Genomic DNA, 25,608 nt, shown 5'->3' with positions numbered 1-25,608 from the left:
CAGCAAATTTCTCCTGGTACCGTTCTGCGTAAAAGACTTTTGTTGGCAACTTGAGGATCAACGATCGCTTCCTGTTCCACCAACCCTCTTGTCCTGCAATCGCACGTTTGCCGATCAGTCCTACGAATGAAACCGCCACGGATCTAAAGTGTAAACCCTTTCTAGCGAGCGGCGCCTGTAGTGATCTACTTTTATCAAGAGAACGCGATTGATGTAGTGGAAACAATTATTATTATAACCAATTGTACCAGTGATTGTTTTACCGTACTTGTTTGTCCAACTGTACCAAAATACATACATTCTTTCGTTGTTTGTGACCTTGCACGAATTCGGTTACGCTCAGTAACCACACTTGTAACCTGGAACGATCCCGGTATCCTTGAGATACCACGAGATCGCCAACAAATACATCTTGACCACAGCCATCATATACCTTCCGATATTTGGCTTACGACGGATCTTATCGGTAAACTGGCACGTAGTCTTCTTGTAGTGGTGATCACAGTCAACCGCGACTCGACACCTCACTAGAGCAGCATGACTTTAGAGTAGGTTATTCCTGTCTCACTAACTTATTAGTGGCTCGTGAGGGGTGGTGCCCTCTTAAGGAACAAAAGTTACCTGTAGACGTAGCCTACATCGACTTTAGCAAAGCATTTAACAAAGTTCCTCACAACTGACTGTTATATAAGTTAAGAAATGTCAGAATTGAAGGCAATCTATTGATGTGGATAAAATACTTCTTAGTTGGGCGTCAACAAAGAGTTCGGGTGAACTCAAAGTTGTCTAGCTGGGGAACTGTGCTTAGTGGAGTGCCCCAGTGTACAGTTTTGGGGCCAGTGTTGTTCCTCTTGTATATAAATGACCTTTCTAGTCTCCTATCACCATCGGTCTTGCTATATGCTGACGATGTCAAGATATGGAGAGCGATACGAAGTAAGGGTGATGGAACTTCAAAATGACCTGACGAAATTATCTGAATGGTCTCAAACTAGGCAGTTGCCGATAAATACTTCCAAGTGTGTTGTGATGCATCGGTCATCATCATCGGTCATCAAGGTACAGATGCATACACGATGAATAACACTGAGCTACCTGTCGTCCAGACACATAATGACTTGAAAGTCATCGTTAACCAAGACCTAAAGACTACTGCAAACTGCCGTGCAATAGCCGCCAAAGGTTTTAGAACCTTATAGTCAATACGTACGGCTTTTAGTCATGTCGACGCTAAAACGTTTTTGACTTTGTATACAGTGTTCGAACGTCCTAAACTTGAGTACTGCATACAAGCGTCTACCACCTACTTAAAAAGGACAGTGAACTTTTGAAATAGGTTCAGAGAACAACAACTAAGCTGCTTCTCGGAATAGCGAAGCTCCGGTATGATGCTCGACTGGCTGAACTAAACTTATTCCCATTGTCATGTCGGAGAACTAGATGTGACTTGATTACACATTTCATATTACTTAGTGATAAATTTGCACTTGACATGCCCTCATTTTTCTTGTCTTCCAAGACAGAGAATTCATGAGGACACAGACCACCTAGCCACGTGCCCCTTCCAAACCGAAACTGAAAATCACTCATCCATCATTATACTGATCAATCACGATTATACACCAAGCCTAATTAAATAAACGTAGCTAGGTAACCGAATTACCACACTAGATAGTTTTACAGTTTAAGCGCATTTTTGAAGGCAAACGTGATGGTAGCTTGCTATATATCATCAACATGATATTGATTTTGGCTGACGTCCGAGGGTTTGACCTTGATGTTTAGTGCGGATGGTTTGGTTTTCATGTTCTATGCATCTTATGGTGCTTTGTGGTTTACTTCTGTTAGAATACAGAAATCAAACTAGATCAGCCTGAAGATTCAGATGACGACTGTCATTTCTAGACACACGTCCACCATTTCTCTAGTTTCGCAGAATTCGGTACAACTGGAGGCTGGGTTATTAGTTCAGTGCCTTAATCGCTACAAGGAATATCTTGAGTGCGGTTGTGAGAAGGTTTTGAACTCCAAATTTTCGAAAAAGGGAATAGGTATGTACTTTTGGCGCCCATAATATAAATTCGTAACCATTGTCACCTTTCGAAATCGTTGAAGTCACATTAACTAAAATCACTACTGTGTGCTAGCATTAGATGTTAGTTTTCAAATCAGGTTCAGCTGCATAAGGACTTTAGAATTCGCATGTCTGTGGCTCTGAAAGTGAGTCTTGCCAAATACGGCATTGGAACAATCTAATTAACTTTCATGATGCCTGTATTAAGTTTCTCGTCTATTTGCTAGTCCTAATTTTATCATAGTTATCTACAATTTATCTTGAAATTGATTGCATTATTGGTCGACCGACTACATAATGTACATATATATAGTGGATAAAGCAACTGGATTACGACGGTCTATCTGTGTTAAGTTTTTAACCATGTCAATTCTTGTGGTACTTAACATTTTCAAAGTGGGTACGATCTAAAAGATTTGAAACATATGTTAGGTCACAGTGAACAATTGTTTCAACTGATGTAAATTAGTCAATGTTGCAACAGGCAAACTCAACTTCTGAGACAAAGTAAAAGCAGCGGGTGCTTAAGCTGTTGTATATGACATAGCAGAACCAACTTGGAATAAATTATTCTTCCGAGTTATTTGGTGGTTTATTACGGCATTTCTTAGCATGTTTTACTCTTAGGTGACGTTCTTTTAAATTCCTGCTCAATGTTTCCACATAATCACCAAGAGGTTGTATTGTCGATCTTACTTTTTCGTAACTGTCAAGATTAAAATGCCTTAATTACTAGCCATTCTTGTTAATTTTAAAATGAGAAAACAATCGGGTCATATAAACAATAGTTTTTTATGTTGTTTCGACTGATCTACTTGTGAAAAGCCAAGAATGTGTTATAAGTAGTCTGTACTAATAACTACTTTTTTATTACTGTGTTAATAGTTTACTCGCTACAAAAATACCTTTAAAAATATTTGTTTGAGTTCAGACCTTCAGATATGTTCATACAGAACTAGTAAAGTCTTCATTAGTCCTAGATAACGAATTATCAGCATCTGAATGTTCAAGTTACTATTCACTTGTTTGCGATGTACATCTGAACATATTATGGAAATCCACCATAAAGCTGTCATGTCTGCTCTAACACCGAGATGTTTTTCGATCTAATAGTCGTAAACAGATATTTTTAGTTTGCTATTGTATCGTTAGACCGTTTCTCTAAATTTTGAGCGGTGGTTTAACGAGTAAAGCGCTCAGTTTACAATCATTATACCATATTCTAGTCATAGTCCACGTGGCACCACTGGTATCAATAATCCTCACTAGATGTATCTCAGAATCGAAAATATTAACTTGTATTTTGTAAAGCAGTTAAATTAATACCTATTTTGCGTGGATAGGACCATACACGAAATTCATTAGCTCTTGCAGTCACTTAAATTGAAACGCAAACTCTTGCAGGCTTTTTGCGTCCAAAATGTTTTTATACCACGCAACCAACATGCCAAAAGATTGAGATATAAATTTATATGGTAAATAAGTGAAAACAACAGCCTAAAATAGAAGATAAAACAGGTTAAGATCGGGAGGATTATAAGGAGTGGCAGATTTTAACTACTGTGATGAATCTGGGGCATTAATTCTTAAAGTCGCTAATCGTAAGTTTTCTTATGTGAACAATTACTACTGCCTAATAATTATAGATTACATTCCCTAGTTATTTCAGCTGGTTTAAGTTAAAAACCTTGTCAGTTTACTTATTGTTCTTATCATCTGATCCTGACCGTATTGAACAGAACGTTTTTCCACACAAAATGTTATTTAAGGACCTCTGTATTCAAATAATTTGACTTGTATTGTACTTCAGTAAACGTCTCAATAGTACGTCCAGTTATCGCAACACTGTACCTTACATTGGCTTCTTTTTACAAGTAGGTGTCTTGTTCTAGTAGATAACGTGATGACAAGTGTAAAAAACTGGGTTTCTGTTTTTGGTTTACTTTTCAGTGGTTTAGCCACTCGACCTGTAGCAGTTGAGGCACAGATTTAAACCTAACACAGCTGGATAGCATCACTGAGTTTCACGTAAAACGTATTCCTGCTAACCTGGTACGCTAACCTCTATTCTCCATTCTTGTTTAACTTCGTCGTTGATGTGCTATCAGAAGTAACACTCCTTATCTAAATTTTCAGTCCAACTTCTACCGGGAGGTTCACTTGCTGACTTAGAATATGTTGATGACATAGTTTTATTTTGTGAAGACGTTGACAAAATGCAGAATCTTCTGACCACTCTAAGCAACAATGCAAGCATGTTCGGGATGCGATTCTCTCCCTCGAAATGCAAAATGTTGCTTCAGGGTTGGGTTGCATCGGCACCTGAACTAATGATAGGAAGTGAAGTAATTGAGCGTGTCGACCGCTTCACTTATCTTGGAAGTTTCATCAGCCCTTGTGGTCTGGTGTGTGACGAAATCTCAGCACGGATACAGAAGGCTCGACTAGCTTTTACCAACTTGCGTCGTTTATGTCGTAGGCGAGATATTCGTCTACCAATCTGAGGACGTGTTTACTGCGCAACAGTTCGTTCCGTCCTACTTTATGGCAGTGAAACATGACCGGTAAGAGTAGAGGATATTCGTAGGTTACTAGTATTTGATCATATGTGTCTTCGAAATATTGCTCGTATATCCTGGGACCATCGAGTAAGTAATGCAGTTGTTAGGAAACGGGTACTAGGTAAGGATGGCAAATCGATTGATGAAGTAGTGAAACTTTACCATTTGAGATGGCTGGGACACATGTTACGTATGCACAACCACCGACTGCCCCGACGTGCGATGTTCAGTGGTATAGGAGTAGATTGGAAGAAAGCTAGGGGCGGCCAAACCAAATCATGGCACAAATCCATGAAGTCACTGACAAGTGGACTGAGTCATGTTGGTAGGTGTAGACTATCTGGTTGGGGACCGCGAGGTGATAGGAACCGATGGTTAGAGACCCTGAATGACATGGCTCAAAATCGTTTGTAATGGCGCAAGTGCATCCACCCTTTATGTTCTCCCAAATTCTAATCTTCTGAATTCTTTGTATTCTTTTTTTCTCTTTCCAAATTTATTTCACTGGATTATACTCCTTGAATAACATCTTCAAGCCCTAATGTTTCCGATTACTGCTTACACTCTATATATATATATATATATATATATATATATATATATATATATATATATATATGTTTTGTGGTTTTTTCCTCCAGGTTCAAATGTTTTGAACAATCCAAATCCATCATTCGGCGATGACACCGTTGATACAGCATCGTCAAGCATTTCAGGCGGTACCGGTTTTGAAAATATCACATATTCAGTTGTTCGAAGACTGGATGCTGGAGCACGCGAGAGTTTAGGTCAGCACTTAATTCAGTTGTTGGCCACTATTGTCTTACCCGATCCTCCTCAATCTATAAGCGAAGTAGATACTCGTTTAGTGGATGGTTTGCCAGGCATTCCGGATAAGTTAATGCCATCCGATAGTAATATGGAAAGTTACCGCAATTTAGCTGAAAAAGGACGCAAAAAATGTTGAACTTACCATTTGATAAAATATTTACTGCCCTAAAAGTATGTGTGCATATATTTCTTTTTATTTAGTCCTATTAATTTCATTCTACAGTTATATATATATATATATATATATATATATATATATATATATATATACTCTTGGATTCCAGCTGTAACTGATTTGATTGTATTCATCTTAAGTAGTACAATATAAAAGAAAATATGAATCAAGGATAAACTAAACAACAACTCTGTTTATTAACTTTTGGGTTGTAATTTGTTTGGTTTAATTTTTTCATGCATTTCTCGAACAGATGAAAAGCATATGTAGTGTAAGACAAGAGTATACAGGTTTGAGTCACCACCGTTTACGAAGTTACACTATTGAAAGGATTGGCCAATTATCAACAACTAACCTTTTGTATTGTCCACTCATACACCAAGTAACAGTATAGGTGTGACTTAGTATTTGTTTCAACTTAGGTTCACAATCTCAATACCCGACTAACTACCTAGTTTCAGTAATGCTCACGTAGTGACTCTACAACATATGCATGTTTATATACCTGCACACATTTACTTTCGTATACCTGTAAATTGCACCTCCAGCTTCTGATGCCTGTTTTTCTATCATAGTTTAGCAGCATAAGGCTTGTGGATTCAGAGTATACTTGGCTCTCATTAACGATTCATCTATCGTGTCTTTGATACAACTTACTAAGTTTTAAAAGCATACCAACTAGTTCTTGTGGTTTTCGTTATGATTGATTAACTGGGCAAAGAGATTCTATAAGGATTTACCATAGATATTTTCTAATTGATCTTACAGCTATCTATAAGTAGCTTATCTGTTTGGTTACTTGTTTTGTTTCCTATTGTTTATGCGCATGTATTGACATATGTTAATAATTCACGTGATTTGTATTTTTATATGTACATACATTTCATATTCAAACGTCTTATTGCTGGAATCACGTGATTGTTTAGACCCTAGAGAAGTGAAATCAAGAGGAGGGATGATATCAAACTATTTTAATCTAATTAAATAACTACCAAACTTTGGCATTCGGATATTTATCTGTTACTCGCTATTTTATTTGTCATTGCCATCATTACGAACAATAATAATAATAGTAATAATAGCATTGGTAGTAATAATAATTGCGACAATAAAAATAATAGTAACGGTCCCAACTATTATCTAAAGTGTGCTGTAAATAACTTTTCCTTTTAAGTATTCCATGTTTTCGTTTCCTGTTTATATTTAGTCATATAGAATTAACCTGATAATTGAGTTACTTAATTGATAACTATCGTTATGGTCCGACAGTTGTGTATGACTTTGGAGAGGAAAGTGGTAACCTCGGAACTTTTTAGCTGTAGGCCAACCCAGAGATGATACTAAGGGACGAATGGTTCCCTATTTTGAAGCGTTGGCATAGTAGTTAAAAAGCAGTCGACTTAAAACCAGGGAGCCTCAGACTGGGACCCCTCCTTACCTTGTTTGGCTCCGGAAACCTCATCATGCCTCTAGTCCTAACTCAAACAATATGATTTACAGACGAGTAAACAAAACCAAATTTACCAAATCCTGAATTTGGTTTATTTCTTGCTCTTAATGGTCACTATTATTTCTGTAGTAAATGACCCAAAACACCAAATCTAAAAACCCTAAGTTTTTGTTTTAACATATCAAATCGTAATAACACTAAGTGATAAATTATTTTGTCATATTATTATTATTATTGTTTGAACACAAATACTGGTACAAGGGGGCACCAGATACATATGCGCCACACAAATCTCATTTAATTTGTGTGAGGGTTGTGATACTGCCCGGGTGCCCAAACCGGAGCAGGTGGTTTTCTTAGGGGACCACACCCGGAGCCTTCGACCTGAAGGTCTGATCCACAAGGCAGTGGAACAACGTGAGGAGATGCAGTCCCATAATAGCCGGTGACCAACGATTGGTTCATACGCCATTTGTTCACTCAGGATACTGGAGCCCATGTGCACGATTGGTTTGAAATCAGGGTTTTCCAACTCACCTAGGTGAACTCACCATGTCCACCAACCCTGTCAAAGCGCCGGACGTTCGCTTTTCGTTCTCTCAATTTTATAAACAACACCCCCGCCATGAGAAGGCAGTGAGTAGAACTTCCCTGGCAGAGGCTATATACGCGTGGCCATGTGAGAGCATTTCGAGAGGGAGAGCGGACTCTCCTCACCCTCGGTCGCACCAGGGCATTTGAGGCCCCCCAAATTTTGTCATAGCTATTTAAAATTATATTCATAACATTTTAGTAATATAAAATGTTACTGGCATAATTCAGAGTTAACGCACTATGTGGTGGAATCTTTTAATATGTTTTATCTCCCAGTTGTCGATCTGTAAAACGAGGTTCCTTCGCCCGTGTTTATCCGGATAAAAGTTGAACTCAAAAACTGGTGTTATAGACAGAGTAATGATAGTGTTTGTCTTAGTGGTTTATATTGAATATCGAAGTTGCTGCTATTGATTATTATAGTGATAAAAGTTATTTAATCAATAATTCTGATTATTCCAATTTCATCTATCTACAGGAATTCAGTGGACGTTTTAACTTTAATGTATGCATTTATATCGTTGCTATAGCTGAACATGTGATCGGAAATTTTTTGCAGGTAGATGATTCATTAGATTAATTCATTATAATATTTATAATTTGTTGATACTACTTCTCAATACAGACTCCATAATTGCTTAAAATTGTTCATTTTGTGCTAATAACAGCTAGACATTTATTAATAACCAAGCCAACACTTTAGTCGCATAATAGGATTTTCCAACTGTATGGAACTATGGTTCACTCTCACAAGGATTTGGTTTCTAACCGATGGGTTGTGGTTCTACATTTCTCTTGTCTGGACTTGGATAACCTGACAGTATGCATCGTTACCCCCACGAATTTAACTCAGCTTGTAGCATTGTATACATAAGTGTACACGTGGTTGCCGTTAGTTATCTACACATGTTTGTTGAATATATGATTCCAGCCCCATGGCGATTGGTAAAGATCCAAATTTTTCAGTAGATTCATGTTTCTGCCACATCTTTTTTCTAAATACATATGGTCCCTAAAGATTTTCTGCTAGTTAGTTATATATAACCCAGGGTCTGTTATAAATATCTGTCAGTTCAATGACCACACTTCACATCTGCACAACATAGAATCAACAAAATGGAAAACACAGTCATAGCGATAGTCGTATCGATGGTAAGGGGAAGAGTAAGTATGCGAGTTGTAGTTTAAAACGAACTGATAATATTGAAAAATGATAAGTATTAAATAACGCCAAGCACGAAAAATCAGGAACGAATACTTATATCACTACATGTGGTTTTGAGCCGTCACCCAAGGTCTTCAAGAATTGATTACGGTTACCGCGTGGATATAAACTAGGAATCTACATTTTCGCACGTGAATCAGGCTAACAAACTTTTAATTCACAATCCTAGTTTTATCACTTCTAGCCTCCTTCCAACTTTTATACTAGCCCAGTATAGAGTATCGGCGTACGCTATGGCTGAGCACCATTAAACGTGTCTCATTTACCTCGATAATTATAGGTTCACTACCTTGTTTACGGATTTACCTAAAACCCTAAGTTTAATATCAGTAGCTCTGTCATACACATGAAGTGTTTGGATACCTTTGATAAGACATAAACAAACTACTGTTATGTTTAAGAGAGTACGATTGCTCTGTTTATTCACTTTGGCAGACAAATATTTCTATTGAACCTGAGATACATTGAATATCATTAGTAGGTTTGCTGAAATCAGGTATCTTTTAGTCCGTATAAATGCTTTCTGTATTTGCTTATTTCCGTTTTAGGCGGCTATTTGCTACGAAGATAAAGCTCTGACTGAAAATGTTATTCGTGCATCAACTGTCGAGGTGATTTGTGTATTGTTATTATTTAACATTATCATCATTATAATTGGATTTTTATACATGGGTAACTTTTGAAGTATCTTTTTCCGCATTTCTCCAGTACGTTAATGCTAATCGAATTTTATTTATTTATGTCCGTAATCTCGTTTAACCGGTATGCCTTAGTCAAAATCATCGTCCACTTTTAAGATTATGAACTGGTCAAGAGGAGAGAAATGTGATAAACCTAAGGATGTTTGTTCCAAAATTATAGTGTTCAATTGATGAATTTAATTACTTATGCTTTAACTGCAGAATTATAGTCTTCTTGGTTAATTTCTACAGTATTATAGAGTCACCAGTTAAATTCATCAAAGATTTTAGCTTCAGATGCTGTTTTCTTATTTTTATTCACCGTTTAACAATTTTTGTATCATACTTATATTTGTCCCACTTATTCTCTCCTTCGCTACTTCATTTTACCTATCTATTTGGTTTTCTATATGTTTATCCTCTCATTAGGTAGCTAGGTTATTCATTTTTTAGGAAAATACTTTGTGTTTTGGGAAAAATCAACTGGTATATATCCGAAATCAATTTTCAAACTTTTAAACTATACGCAGAAAAGACGTTTGATTCCATAAATACCACTTTTTTAGTGGTTAACCTTCAAAACTATCGTATAGTTCTTTGAACAATTTGGATTTTTATTATACAATCATAATTGGTATCAATTGGCAATAAACTCGTTCAATATGTATTCATCTCAGCTTACTGCCTAAATGTCGGTGACTGGGATCAAAAGTAATTCTAAATCGATCAAATCTAATTTCCAGTGTCTAGCGAGCTGTTTAGTCAAATTAACGTGTTACTTATTCTGTACTAATATTATACAGTCTAGTCAGGCATATGATTTGCTACTCCTTAATAAGGTGTAGTATTGATACAAATAGAAGTATGCTGCTATTTTGATTTTCACATATATGGCTTTCACTTCAATCATAATCTGATCGAGTTTAGCTGAATTAAAATAGTTTTTTTTAAAAAATTCAGTTTACTAATTTAACGTGGTATCCTATTGTTATAAGCTATGGGGATGTCATAAAAACTAACAATATCATTTGGTCACAGTAACTGAAATTATTGTGGGAAACTTTAAATTTCGATCTAATACAACAAATCATGATCATCTACCAACGTTATATGTGTATCTTAAAATGTAAACAAGGTTATTTTTTCTCAACAAATAACTGAACTCGTAATTCATTAATATTAGCTACTCTTTGGTATACTTGTAGGATGATTTAGTTTTTTCCATACCTACGCTCATTGTTGTTTTGAAATTTCAGACTTTGGTCCAATTTATTTAGTCGTATGTGGTTTTCAGGTCATCCAGGGATGTACTTTTGTTTAATTTAAATTTATCTGAGTAATAGCCCAATTTCCTGTTGATTCACCTCTATTCAGTTAAGTAGTGTTTATTTCGGGCATATGAATGTTCCTTTGAATCCCTTGCATTAAAATCTATTTTTGTAAATAAACCACGCAACTATGAATATCATACAACCTATCTACCTACTTACTATAAACGAATTATTTTTATAAACTACGTAGTGCGTATTTCAACACTATTCATAGTTAAATTTTTTTCTTTGAAAGCATAATACTAGTTTTTAATTACATTTGATAAAATTACTAACTTCATTACACTCTTTATAATTAAAACACTTCACATTAACCAGAAATACTTCAGATGTCCAATAAAGCTAGAAAAGTGCATCAAAGAACTTTCACCTAATTAGTGCCCTGAATAAATTTTTAGTAAATTTTAAAAGCTGTTGTATTTATGTTCTTTCATAACCTAATCAATACAAATCTAAATTATCACTTATGTTAACCTTTTTTAACGAAACTGTGTATCAAAGACATTGGTAATCGTAAAGCATAACATTTTATTTGTGTAAGTGTCCTAGATTTTAAAGTAAAACTTGTTTTGCATTTCAACTTCCTGATTTTGTTAGAAGTCCAAGGTTTTTTTTTTACCGAAACTTAACCAGTTAAAATGTCTTGGGCACAAGCGTTTTGTTTACTCAAGTTAGCACAATTTTACGAGTCTATTCGTTCACTGGTTCATACTTTATTTGGTAGTTCAGTACGGAACGTGATACAGTGATGCATCATTCACTCTTTAGATACCTGAGCAATTTTATTCAAGAGTTGGTAAATAACTAAATTATGTACAAATTTAAGGTGATTTGTGTGTGTGTTTTAGGTTTGTCAACTATATTTACTCATTACGCGATAAAGACAACATGAAGATTTGATTATTTTACAGAATGACGGTGGTCCAATGAGGGAATGATGCCTAAATAAATAACTTTGTTATTTTAAAATCAATTTTCTGCAAACATGAATTTAGTGATATATTGTATGTAACTCCTCTGTATTTCGACTGTATAGCGTTTAAAATTCTCTTAATCCGTGTCTGAATAGTTGAAAAGATATATATATATATATATATATATATATATATATATATATATAGATTTGAGTATAAGATACTTCAGAAGCGAAATTTGAGTTATTATCACTTTGTACTTTGAAATGTTACTGAGAATGGCTCATTACAAGACTATTTCTAGCATAAGTTGATGAGATTTAAAAAAAACAACAATAATTTCCAGTAAATTAAAACATTAATTTATTACTATTTCTCATCTGTAATTTAGAAATTGTTTATCTTGTATCGAGATCGTGTTAAACCGCGTCGTAAAATGTTTGAACATCGTTTAGCAACAGCTAATCTTTTTCCTCAAGACTACGATAAGTAAGTTGAATTTGAATCATTCTTATTTATTATATTTTCTTATTTCCTTTCTGAAATTATTTTACGACTCAAATTGTAATAACAGTGTAACAGAAGTAGACTTTAATGTCTCCATTTTATTCAGTTTATCCTTTTGGTTGTATTAATGATTGACTACCACTTCTGCTTGATATGTAAGCGTTGATAATGTTTTCCACATCAATGACAATGAAAATTTCTTGATTAAACCACTAAGCTTAAAGAATACTACATAACCGATGGCACTGACTTGATATTCCTTATTTTATTCTATTCTATGAGTAGGCTATTGATACACTTATATTTTAGCCTCATTTAGGAGTTAGATTGATATTGACAGTGATTTTCGACACAATTTGGCCTTAGTTAAAAAGAACCCATTATAATGCAGTTTATAGAGCCAAAATAAATTTTGAGATCTCTCTCAATATCAAGTATGTTAGGATTAGTTTGGATTTGACGGAAAATAATTACTTAGTTTTACTCACTGTATGTGCAATAAACAATAAAAAATAAATTAACTCACCGAGTACTTGGGTTTAGGCTACAAATATAAGAGCTAGTGATATTATCCACTTTCCAAACCAAAGTAGGTGGAGAGGGGTTTGAACTTAGGACTTAGTGTCTGAAAACCTAACTGACTGTTTGTCCATTGTAATTGTTCATAAATTAAACATATGTTGTTCCCATTAGGAGTTATTAAATACCCAAACATAAAATGTTTGATAAACTGCGAAAATTCTTTTTGATGCTCAATCAAAAACCCGAATGAACCTATTTCTCATTTATTTTTCTTTCATATTAGCGGTTTTGGCACTCTACTTTCAGGCTGCAGGTCCTAAGTTCGAACTCTCACTCTAATTATTACAGTTTGAACACTCAGGTAGTGCCATTACCCTCGTGTACATAAATCTGTACTTGGTAAACTAGTAACAGCCTTACTATCATTTCTTTCTATCAGTTCATCTGATTGTCCTAGTTTCGCTTATTTTCTGTTTGCATTTTTTACTGTCAAAATAAGATCTAACATTAGTCCATGAATTCATTGATTTTTGGACTGAGTTTTGTAAGTAGATCCAGACTACCTGATTGGAATTTCGTGCAATTTTCATCACCAGTGTTTCAAGATGTTAGGTAATATCGTTTAGAATCGGTTGCAATGCCACAGATGCACTCACTATTTGTCTTGAAATACTTCATGTCTTTTAGTTTACGGATTCGCTCTTTCTGCTTGAATCACATTTTTTTTGTTAAGTGTTTTCGACTTCCACGGACATTGATACTCACTGTTTCTATCTACCATTACTACGTCATTTGTCTTCATAGTCTCATCTTGTTGTGCTTATGTTGTATGGCAACTTGAACTGATTCATATATGCACTAACTTCTGTGTTTTGTACAACTAAGTGTTTGTCTGTTTATTTATGATGATAATTTGAAATAGTTTGATTTGATGAAATATCGGTTCAAGTTCTTTTCTATCCCACTAATTAGTTGATTGAAAACCATTTAAATTTTTTGAAGATTACAACTTGTATTATTGATTTACTTCTTAAGTTAGTTACATCTTTCTGGTTTTTGTCAGTTATGAACTGAAAACTTTAATAAAACTGAATGTTTATTTAATTTAAAATAATAATCATTAAGTATAAAATGTTTTCATTGACCATTATTATTGTTTATTATCTGCACACACTTTTGAACGAATTGTACCATAATATTTTAGTGTCATTATTGTCGTTATCAACGCATTGATAACACAAGTTATTCATTAAATACTAGTAAAAACGTATTAAGTTTAATATCATATTAATCAGTTCAACATATTTAACCTATTGTAGTAGTAGATTCACTGCTACCACTAGTATTGACGATGATGATGATAATGATAACTTGTCAGTTAATATTAACATCAGAGGTAAATTTTAGTGTATATATGTGTCTTTGTTGGTTCATAGTGGCTTTGCTTTGTTAATCAGTCACCTTGGTAACCGCTATAATATAAATCTCAATGGTGTTTGATATCAGAAGGCAACAAGAAGCGGCCACTACAGTTTATTGGCGGATAGCGCAGGCCACAAAGCTATGAGCACATCAAGCGAATTTGAAGCGGATAGGCGAATATATGTATGTGATGGATTCAGACCAATGTTTTGGCTTTGTTCACATAAGTAATGGGAACCAATTGTATGGAATTTCTACGAAATTATATATTTGAATTCTTTCATCATCTAGCTTGTCTAATTTTATCTGTTTCTCTGCAAAATTTTAGGACTCCAAGTTCTCTCATAATCTTATCGATAACCCTCAATTACATTGAAGAAAGTAACCTTGAAAGCATAGCTTTCGTTGTATATCCACTCCTTTTATTTAGTATTCGATGAATTGGTCATTCGTTCTATCTTATAAAGTCATTTCTGTTTTGAAGTTCGCTCCAGTCGATAACCAGAAAGCATTTGACAGTTGTTTTTCTTCTTTGAGAGATTCTTCAACAATGCCAATCCACAATCCCTCCGGTGATTGAACATAGAACCTTCAAGTCTTGGTACTGGCCTTGCTTATCCGGACCAACCGTATCTAATAAGAGCCATTTATCAACCAATGACATCAGAAGATATTTGCTTAATGTTATGAATTGATTGGGGTTAAAAATGTAAACCAATGGATGTTAGCTTAGCGGTCTTTACGGTAATTGCTCATTGCTAGATCTAAGGACCCTGAGTTCTATCCACGGTGGGGTCATGGATATACACTGTTAAGGATTTCCGTACTAGAGCGAAGTAACTGTTCAGTCCTTCCTGATTGTCAATAGTCAATTCGTAATGTAAGCCATAGGATTCAACAATTTCTACAAGTGTCCGGACTAATGTTGTATACTTTATCGATTACATACAGCTCAGTTTTTTTTAAAAAAAACGATGTGTTTAATTTATTTGATACAGATCAACATTATCTGATTGTCCAAACAGATTCAGTTGATTTGTAGTCAGACTTGTGAAACGATGTTTGCTAATCAAGTATTTAAATGTTTCGGTTAAAGGTTATTATAGTCAAGATGGACATGTCATTGCAAATGGTGTCCATTATCTACATCAAGATATGAGTTACATCATTTGAACAGTTATGTATTCGTACGAGCTTTATAAACCTTGCCTTTTAAATAATGAGAAAGGTTGTATGGATTGCAAAAACTAAATATTTTAAATATGAATAATGCACTAGCGTTTAAATTATGCAACAATTGTTGCAAATAGTTTCGCTGTTCTTTTTTGTCAGAAGTCAGCTGTTTAAAATAATAAGTTAAGTACCTGTTGTTTAAATTAAACTTGGAATTTCCATGCTTCAGAATCAAGTAACAGCTTACTATCAAAGAATCTAATTAAGTTAATTAGTCTGTACATTTTCTTCTAAACTGTGCATATAAATCATATATTTCCTGTTCTCAAATAGAAGTCGATGGCTTAAATATTAAAACAATCAACTTTTAACTATAATAAACTACTCAATCTACTTCAGTTTGCACATTTGGATAATGTTATTAACTCAAAAAGTGTAACTCCTGAAGTGGATAATTAATTATTGATATATTGGATTCAATGAAAATTTGTAAACAAAATGTTCCCAGATATTGCTTTGATCAATTGTTATGCATATTTTGTCTTACTCTTCATTTGAATAATCTAACAGTTTCATGTGTATACATCATAAATCTTCATATATGACAATAGAAGGGTTTCAGTTTATTCTCACTTGCTAATTAATTGCTAAATTTAACTTAGAATTGTAGTTGTTAAAATATCTCTTTAGCCATATGTTTTTATAAAATCAATTCAGTTGGTAATTAATTGTTTAAGAGTATTTTTTTTCGTGATTACATCATTATTCGTTCATTTTCAGAAATAGGTATAAAACATTGAATGTTTTAGTTGACTTATTATAAGGTTCTGTTCTGTTTCGATTAATTATTTTATAAAACAAACTTTTTATGATATAATGACTAAATCAGTTTTGAGGTATTACATTTTTCAATTTTAAAGTTGCTTTTTCAAATTCAGCTTTGATTGTAACGACTGTGTAAAATACAGTTCGTTCTCACGAAAAGATTTAATTTAAAAGCTATTTGATGATAAAGTTTAGTGGTTACTGAGGGTTGTTTTTACAACACACTATTCTAACGGAGCCAATATTGATAAAGCTGTAACTTTTGAACCTATCTGATGAAAAATTATTGTTTATATATTTATTATGCAGTTACTAAATATTTGTATTATTGTATCATTATATTCCCTTAATTGTAAACTTTAGTTTAGCGCATAAATTACTGTTGTCAGTTTTACCTTTCTCAAGTTATTGTTAGTTAATTATAAACCCATTATTTAGTTCAGTTACATTTACAGCTAATCTGTTACACACATTGTAGTTTCCTATTTATGTTGATGTGTTATGGTCAGGAAATTACGCTACATTCTTTGAGTTATATAATCAACTGCCTAACAATAAAGCTTTCTAACCTATTCTTCTGATTATACTTTGTGTTGGAACAAGCTTGAGGACCAGTAGGCATCAAAATTTCAGTCGTTATTTATTTGGTTAATGCGTTATTAGTAAATTAGGTTATTTCTCTTACAGGCGGAATAAATGAACCTGATAATTATCTCTTGCTACAATAAGTAACGTAATCACACTCAGAGACAAGATTAAATGATACAAAATCGGTTTATTTTTTCGAGGTTATAGCACACATATTTTTAGATTATTTTGATACATCGCTTTCTGTTTCCGTGGTTTATAACAGACACTGCTGGATTTTATACAGAAATATGACTTGAAACCGTGTATGCGCATCGTTACTTAGTTACATAATTCGTTATATCCATAAATGCCCCCAAATGCCCTGGTGCAGCTGAGAGTGGGGAGAGTCCTCTCACCCTCGAAATGCTCTCACATGGCCACGCGTATATAGCCTCTGCCAGGGAAGTTCTACTCACTGCCTTCTCATGGTGGGGGTGTTGTTTATAAAATTGAGAGGACGAAAAGCGAACGTCCGGCGCTTTAACCGGGTTGGTGGACATGGTGAGTCCACCTAGGTGAGTTGGAAAACCCTGATTTCAAACCAATGGTGCATATGAGCTCCAGTATCCTGAGTGAACAAATGGCGTATGAACTAATCGTTGGTCACCGGCTATTATGGGACTGCATCTCCTCACGTTGCTCCACTGCCTTATGGATCAGACCTTCAGGTCGAAGGCTCCGGGTGTGGTCCCCTAAGAAAACCACCTGCTCCGGTTTGGGCACCCGGGCAGTATCACAACCCTCACACAAATTAAATGAGATTTGTGTGGCGCATATGTATTTGGTGCCTCCTTGTACCAATATCTATGTGTTCAAATAAAATTATAAATAATATATCCATAAATATATGAATATCTTTTATTATTTGTTTAGTGATTTTTAAATTTCCTTTTTTTCAGGTGTGTTGATGAATTATGTAGTTTTCTGCATACGTGCTTAGAACAAATGAATTTATTGATACGTGTATTTCGTGAACCGATATTATCAGTGAATCCATCATCATCAACAACAGGAACATCTTATGAACAACAAACAACAATGTGTACACATACCAATGAAGATAATACACAAGTATTATTTGGTAACATATTAGATGTGTATAATAATATGCGTATTTTATTGGATACTATTGAAGCAGAAGATGAAGATAATTATTCACCAAATATTGTAAAATCTAAGAATAGTTGTACATTGTTAACATCATCAACAACGCCGTCATCGGAAATGTTGGATATTGTTAAACCACTGAATACTTCTAATAATAGTATTCTTATTACTAACGGAAATGATAAAACGACGTTAATGGATTCATTGTCTGAAACACTTACTACACTTGAATCAATACCAGAAAAACAATTATGTAGTGATGATAATAGAAATGAAATGAAGAACAATATTAAACACAATAACGAGTGCACTAATGGAAATATCAGTAATAATTCATCAGGATCAACATTTCATTCACCCACTTCAACTGATCATACATTCTCAAATGATGACCATGACGATCGTTATCTTCACCATAATAAACCAGATTCATCGATCAACAGTCATGATAATAGTGGTAGTGGTAGTAGTAATAATAATAAGAATAAAACTTATCCTAGACGTCTAGTTGGTATATGTTTAATTGAATTGGCTGAAGATGATTCATTGCATGCATTCAGTCGATATGCTAATATTGTACTAGATTCTAACTCAAGAGATCGTGTTTGGAATTTAATTGAACATGAAGGTTATGCACAGGAATTATGTCAATTAAGTCGAACTATTGTGCACACAGCTTCGTTGAATAACAAAGTAAGTTTGTTTTACGTCTTTTTGAAGAAAGTGTTGATTTATGTACGATGTGTATGCTGGTGTGTGTGAGTAAAATCAGTCAGTCAACATTGAACCTGGCACAAAAGTGCGAAACGTGACAAAACTGAAATCAATGATATTGAAATGATTATATAAATTACGGTGGAAAGTTAGATCATAAAGCTCAGGAAGAATAAGTAAGGATACCGCATCTGCGTAGATGATGGCAGAGAGTGGATAACACATTTCATATCAACCTTAGTTTATAAGTTTTATTCACTCGGTGTTTTCATCTTGTAGGAGAAATAATTTGAAGACATGGTGAAATATTAACAACTTGCACATACTCTGAATTTCGGAGACTGTTTCACAGCCGTACGAAATAAAAAGCGTAGTGTTGTGCAGTATACTCTTTCTTTGCTTGACAAGTAAATGTTTGGCTTGCACTGTAGACGCAGTTTACAAAATTGAAACAAACTTGTTACGTCCTTGATCTGTTCATCGACTATTATGCAGACGATAACTTGTCTAAATCTACACTAAGACCTTGACGCGATAGGTTGACTGGCTTAACCTTGAGGCTAGTATGCGTGAGTTCGAAGTGAGACTAACTGCTTGGGGTAGAGAGACGAAAACTGTCACCTGATTGTCCGACAAGCACGCGAGAGAGAGAGAGAAGGAAGTCAGCCGAAACATTACTCGATTTATGGTCAACTCCAATCTGTTTCCTGGTTCAGATTAATGTATAAATAATAAATAGATGACTAACCAGACCAAAACGTTCAACAATTAGGAAAACAATTACGTCCAAAACTGGGGATTAGGGTAGAAAATAGATTACAATAGATGACATTTAATTTACAATAGCTTTGAACAGAAAAGGCTATGGCAGTGACGCTTATGCTCTATAGAATAAACTAGGGACAAAAATAAATGTTACTGTTTTGCGAGCTTTGAATTAAATGAAATAACGTCCCCAAAAATAGCTTCCGTAGTTTGTCAAGGTTTTTTTTCTTTGTTCACATCAACAGCATTTTTAGTTTGTTGGATTTTTATCTATTGCCTACAAGGCTCTTGGATGCGCCACAGGATTGAGCTATGCTATCCAGGTTGTAATGAACGTGGATAATGTCTGGTCCTCATGATAATCAATGTTAACTAACCCTGTTGTAGAGTGTATTTATTAATGTTAATGATGTGGAGGCGCCGGCTCATTGGTTAATACATTCTACTTTCAGTTATTAGGTTCTAGGTTCTAGGCCTTCTCTATCTAATCTGATTTAAGCAACTGGTTAGTATCACTAGCCCTCACATTTAAAGTTTGGCTCAAAGCTAAGCACGTGAATCTGCATTTGATAAATGAATTGTCAAGATTTTTAACATCAGTTCAGATCCTTAAGGTTAAATGTTCAGTATTCTGTCCTGTTTACCTTACCATTTGGACTTTGAAGTTTCATCTATAGGTACACATTTCCAACTAGTATGAACTGGCTGAGGTGTTTCATTGAACATCAGGATTTTTTCCGTATATTTGGATTAACTATATTACTTGTAGCGTATCCATAAAACATTTTCTAATTAATAAAAGTTCAGACTTAACCAATTGTTTCATTGAGAATAAATTCTGTTTTGTTTGATAAACATTAATATATAGAATTCCGACATATCTATCATATACACCGATACATAGATTTGTAAGAAATATCCTTAAATACATCCATTTTAAAATAAATAATTCAAGTACTATTCAAAATTACATTGAGTAATATGTTTGCCAAATGCAAATAAACACAGAGATGAGATGGTGGAAAAGATTTGTAGCTCAGGTGTATGATTTTGGTGGAGTTTTGTTCTCTGAGCTGGATGGATGAGAACCATCTCAATTATTTAGGTTTATTTTTAACAGTTTAGGGAACTTAATAGTTTCACTCTAAATTAAATAGTTAATGACGTATAATATGATTTCTCATATTTATATCTATAATAAAGATTGTTTTCATTCGTTTCTTTTTTAGTACCCTGGATATAATTTCTTTTCATCTTCAACAACAGCAACAACAACACCAGTGACTGACTTTCATTCATTTATATGTTTGAACTGTCAGCACTGGGATACAGTTGTTACTAAACCGCGCAGAAGATCCACTTCAACAACTGTTACCCCTTTAAACAATGACAATAATTCATTCAATGTACATAATAAAAATACCATGTCCACTTCTGTAGATTCAGCAGATAAATTTGATTTGACATCGAAAATGTCATTAAATCGTCATCACCATCGTTCACCTCATTTATTAGGAATGAATACTACATCTTATGCAATTAATTGTAACTATTTAGTAAATGCTACAAGATACTTACTTCCACGAATAATTCTACTGCCAATATTTCATTTTTTTTATTTTCATGAATTAATCGAGGTAAGATAAAGTGAATAAAACTTATGAATAACTTTGAGATGATATATATATATATATATATATATATATATATATATATATATATATATATCGCATAATTGATGGGAACCAATTGTATGGAATTTCTACGAAATTATGTATTTGAATTCTTTCATCATCTAGCTTGTCTAATTTTATCTGTTTCTCTGCAAAATTTTAGGACTCCAAGTTCTCTCATAATCTTATCGATAACCCTCAATTACATTGAAGAAAGTAACCTTGAAAGCATAGCTTTCGTTGTATATCCACTCCTTTTATTATTTAGTCGAGTGCTCTAGATTTGTAAATCTGTCAAATTACAAGATGTGTTGTAGTGGTTTTACTTCGTTAAGCAGTCGCCTTGGTAACCGCTATAATATAAATCACAATAGTGTTTGATATCAGAAGGCAACAAGAAGCAGCCACTACAGTTTATTGGCGGATAGCGCAGGCCACAAAGCTATGAGCACACCAAGCGAATTTGAAGCGGATAGGCGAATATATGTGTGTGAGCAAATACATAGGCAAATTTCTAGTCAAATGGCATAAGGGCACAGCAAGGCAAAGCAAAAGATAATAATAAGATATGAGTACATATACACTTGCGGAGGAGGATGAACCATCGAGTAGTATTGAAGCGATCAACATTTTAGCTAGAGTCTTAAGTGATCTAGTGATCATTACGGTACAAAGAAATACATGAATTGTTATTATTCTAATAACATTGTCTGTTAAGTATGTTAATAAAAGGGCTTAACCAAAATTAACCATAATCGAAATTGATTGTAGGATAGTTGCTATAGTGTCTACAATATCAACATGTTAAACACTGTAAATTTCATGAGCTCGAATTTGAAATAATCAATGAATACATAGTTTTAATATTAAAATGACTGTAACATTTCTGTCCGATACTTGAAATGTGTTTTTAATCTAACAATAACATGTGATTAGAAATACTTTTGCTCAAGTAGATCAATCCAATGAAAGGTGTTCCTCGTTCGAACTGCTTTTTCGCAAATTTGTTATCAATAATTCATTGTTTAGTTTTATTGAGATCAGTATCTGATAACGATTGAGAAACTGAAAGCACTGGAAGACTGTCTTGTTTTAGTATATGGCTCCTCAGTAGTGAGCACTCACAACTTTTCTATAGGGGGTCGAAATCAGGAGCCTCAGCGTCGTGTCCCAGCACGCTTTCCTCTAGGTTGACAAACTGCGATCCAGTAGTTTACAATTTTAGCTTGAATTTACACACAACATCGCACGACCATCTTCCATTGTTTTCGGTTCTTGATCTCAACAACATTCAACAATCTCCACAACTCCCATTCTAACTGATTGTCATCAAATTTTATTCTTAAAACTGAAATGACTTTCAACCAATTTTCTGCGTTATCTTTTCTCAGACGTTACATCGGTGTGCTTATGATGAAGTTGATCGGGCACGTTTAGAAGATGTGCTTAGTATGCTGAGGAAGACACGGGCAACACTAGAACGAGATTTAGCTAAACATCCATGGGTTGCTTTGCATTTAGTACGATTGATATCAACTGGTCAGTTGACTGACCGTTATCGTTCATTATATTTGAATGCTGTTTCTGGTGCTTCTTGTCCACCAAGTCCTGTGAACTATACGGCTCCACCATCACCTGTTAGTCTTTCAAATCAAATTGGGAGTCATGTCTCATGTGCTTCTATGTTCAACACAAATTGTAATGCTTCGTCTAGTAATATATTCAATTATCATAATACTCATCATTCTGTGCCAACAACAGCGATAACGACAACACCAGTATCGATTAATCCTGCTGATCTATCATTCACATATAGCAATACTGTTCAAAATAAAGCCGAGGAAATTGAAAAACTCTTAAGTAGTAAAGATAAGTTAATTATGTCAAGTAATTATATTAACACACTTGGTGATTTTGTAATGGGTAAGTAGTTTAATTTAAAATGGTAATATTCTGTTATATTTCTTCCAGTATGACTCAATTCACATTCATTCTACAAAATCATACTCTTAACATTACAAGTTTACCTAGGTGAGATATCCATTGAAAACTAAAATGCACCAGACATCTGTTTCGTCATCATAAGTGACTTTTCAGCAGCGCTTATGCACGACTCCACTAGGGATGAGACTTAGGACTTTCAGGGCTCGTGGAAAGCTTGACTTTCGGACCATTAATTTTGCATTATGATCGAAGTTTGATTTGATAATTTCAAGTGAAATGAACTTGAGGTGAATTGCTTGTAATGGTGAAATGTATTTCCGTAATATCCTAATAAGTTGGAAATTGAATCTGCGACGTTTTGCGACCTCTTGTACGTTACCTTTTCAGAGTAAATAAATAGGTAAACGGATTAAAATTATCACAAGTTTAAACATTACAGAGAAACCCTTGTTTTGTTATATTAAATGTATTTTGATCTGTTCCTCTGTGCCATTTAATCTGATATTAAATTTTATTCGGTTACTTTTTAATTTCAATTTTTTATTCACTGATATATAAGGATATATTATTTTCTTATAAATACCACTTATTCAACGCCTAATGGTTCAGAATTTAGTTTTCAATGCTGGAACTATACGATCCTTCACCATCGGTGACACCTATTTATCATTTAGCATAGTTGGACTCCACTGGTCACAGCTTCTTAATAGGATTCTGGGATTTTTCCTTCATTGGTAATAAGCGGATGATTATTCTTAGCATGAGATTGATTACTTGTTTGAGTTGTACCTATTGCTAACAGCTGCGTCAGTCTAATTGTAATATGTTTCTCATATATAGTCAAATACATAACATGATTTACACTATTGCTTACTTACACCTGTTACCCCTCATGTAGGAGCACAGGTCGCTCACCAGCATTCTCCATCCAACTCTGTCCTGGAAAGTCCTTTCCAATTGCCGTTCATCCTTCTCATGTCTGCTTCCAATTCCCGATGCAGTGTATTTTTTGGCCTTCCTCTTTTTCGTTTCTCTTCAGGATCCTAAACTAGGACTTGCCTCATGATGCAGTTTGGTGATTTCCTCAATGTATGTCCTATACACTTCCATCGTCTTTTCTTAATTTCTTCATCAGATGGAAGCTGGTTTGTGGTTTAAATATATAATCTTCCAACTACTAAGTGTCAAGTTTGAATTTCCCCTTATTTGGTGTTTGGGTACTTTAATCAGTAGCCCTCAGACTGAAAACAGCATAAATCCGAGTACAAACATTAGTAAATGGGTTACTTTTTTACCCTTAATCTGGTTATAGTTAAGGTTAACCCTTAATCATAGGAAACACTGATATATTAAATTTCAGTTTAACTAAACAAAGTATACTACCACTGTCTTCTATTTTTGTGCACAGTATAAATCTTTTCTTTTTTATTTCTAAAGTGAAATATTTTAAGTAGTAGGAATTCTAGTGAGGTGACAACCTTTTTATTATAATCTCCATTTTTTTCATTTCAGAAAGTCGTGTACATTTACGTACTACTGATTCGAAAAAATCATCCAGTGAATATATCGCCTATTTATTTACTGGTCTCTTATTAATTTGTAAATGGCAAGAACGTCGTTCAACTCCATTAAATCCGAATTCTATGCAGCAGTCTATTTTACGTATTAAACACCGTATACCACTTGATTTAATTCATGTTACTGATTTGCCTCCAATAGTTCAACCAAATTTAATTGGTTATGTTGGTCATAGTGGTCCAATGACACCGTCTTTAGTTGGCGCTGCTGTTCTAGCTGCGACATCTTCAAATAATAGTTATTCGCATAATATTAATAATAATACTGCATCTAATATGAACCCACATGAAGAAACGTCAGCTACTGGGCTATCAGCATCAGGTAAGATTTTGCCATGTTCATTTAGTTGTTTCTTGTTATCTGATAATGAAGACGTCATTTTGATTTTCTACTTTCAAATTTTTAGTGAATGAAAGGTTTGTGTATGATTTCAATCAGGTTTTTTATTGTCTCATGAAAAAAGTAGTTTTGTATAGATATTTCTCATTTATTCAAAAGCTTGATGAAACTGTTTATTGTAACATTTTATGGCCCTGAATCTGACTACAGTTGGATCGTATGAATGATTGTTATTAAATGATTGCTGTCGAAATATAAGTCAGTCAGCTACATCGTAGGACCAGGCACATATATACACCGGTCTAAGTTGCCATACCTCATTAACACAACAAGATGGACACCGGATTCATAAAAGTAGTTAATTCAGAGGTGGTAATATATAAAAGAAAGATTGCAATAAGGATATAGTACAGGAAGAAAGAATTAGTTCGTAGAAAGAATGATATCAAGTGATTTTAATCTCTTAGTTTAAGGGAAGATAGAGAGTGTATACACCGACGCCATTGTGATCGATTCTGAGCAATGCCACCAAGAGTCTCCAACCATTGGTTACGATAGTCACGCGGACCCCAAC

The 25,608-nt window shown here is 34.3% G+C and overlaps 1 protein-coding gene across 1 annotated transcript in view; it reads left to right on the top strand.

Moving 5' to 3' along the window:
• The first annotated feature begins 1,772 nt into the window (after positions 1-1,772).
• The window catches only part of SOS2 (Son of sevenless 2), a 60,245-nt gene continuing 36,409 nt past the window's right edge, over positions 1,773-25,608 (top strand). The window contains exons 1-9 of the mRNA XM_051214380.1: positions 1,773-2,051; positions 5,277-5,637; positions 8,164-8,244; positions 9,459-9,521; positions 12,227-12,324; positions 17,814-18,714; positions 20,730-21,137; positions 22,565-23,096; positions 24,630-25,016. Coding sequence (XP_051067544.1) covers positions 5,596-5,637; positions 8,164-8,244; positions 9,459-9,521; positions 12,227-12,324; positions 17,814-18,714; positions 20,730-21,137; positions 22,565-23,096; positions 24,630-25,016 — 2,512 coding nt within the window. The 5' untranslated portion in view covers positions 1,773-2,051; positions 5,277-5,595. The remainder of the gene's footprint in view (positions 2,052-5,276; positions 5,638-8,163; positions 8,245-9,458; positions 9,522-12,226; positions 12,325-17,813; positions 18,715-20,729; positions 21,138-22,564; positions 23,097-24,629; positions 25,017-25,608) is intronic.

Source organism: Schistosoma haematobium, chromosome 2 (genome assembly GCF_000699445.3).
Source record: "Schistosoma haematobium chromosome 2, whole genome shotgun sequence".
Taxonomy (NCBI): Eukaryota; Metazoa; Platyhelminthes; class Trematoda; order Strigeidida; family Schistosomatidae; genus Schistosoma; species Schistosoma haematobium.
This window is presented reverse-complemented; position numbering and strand designations above follow the sequence as displayed.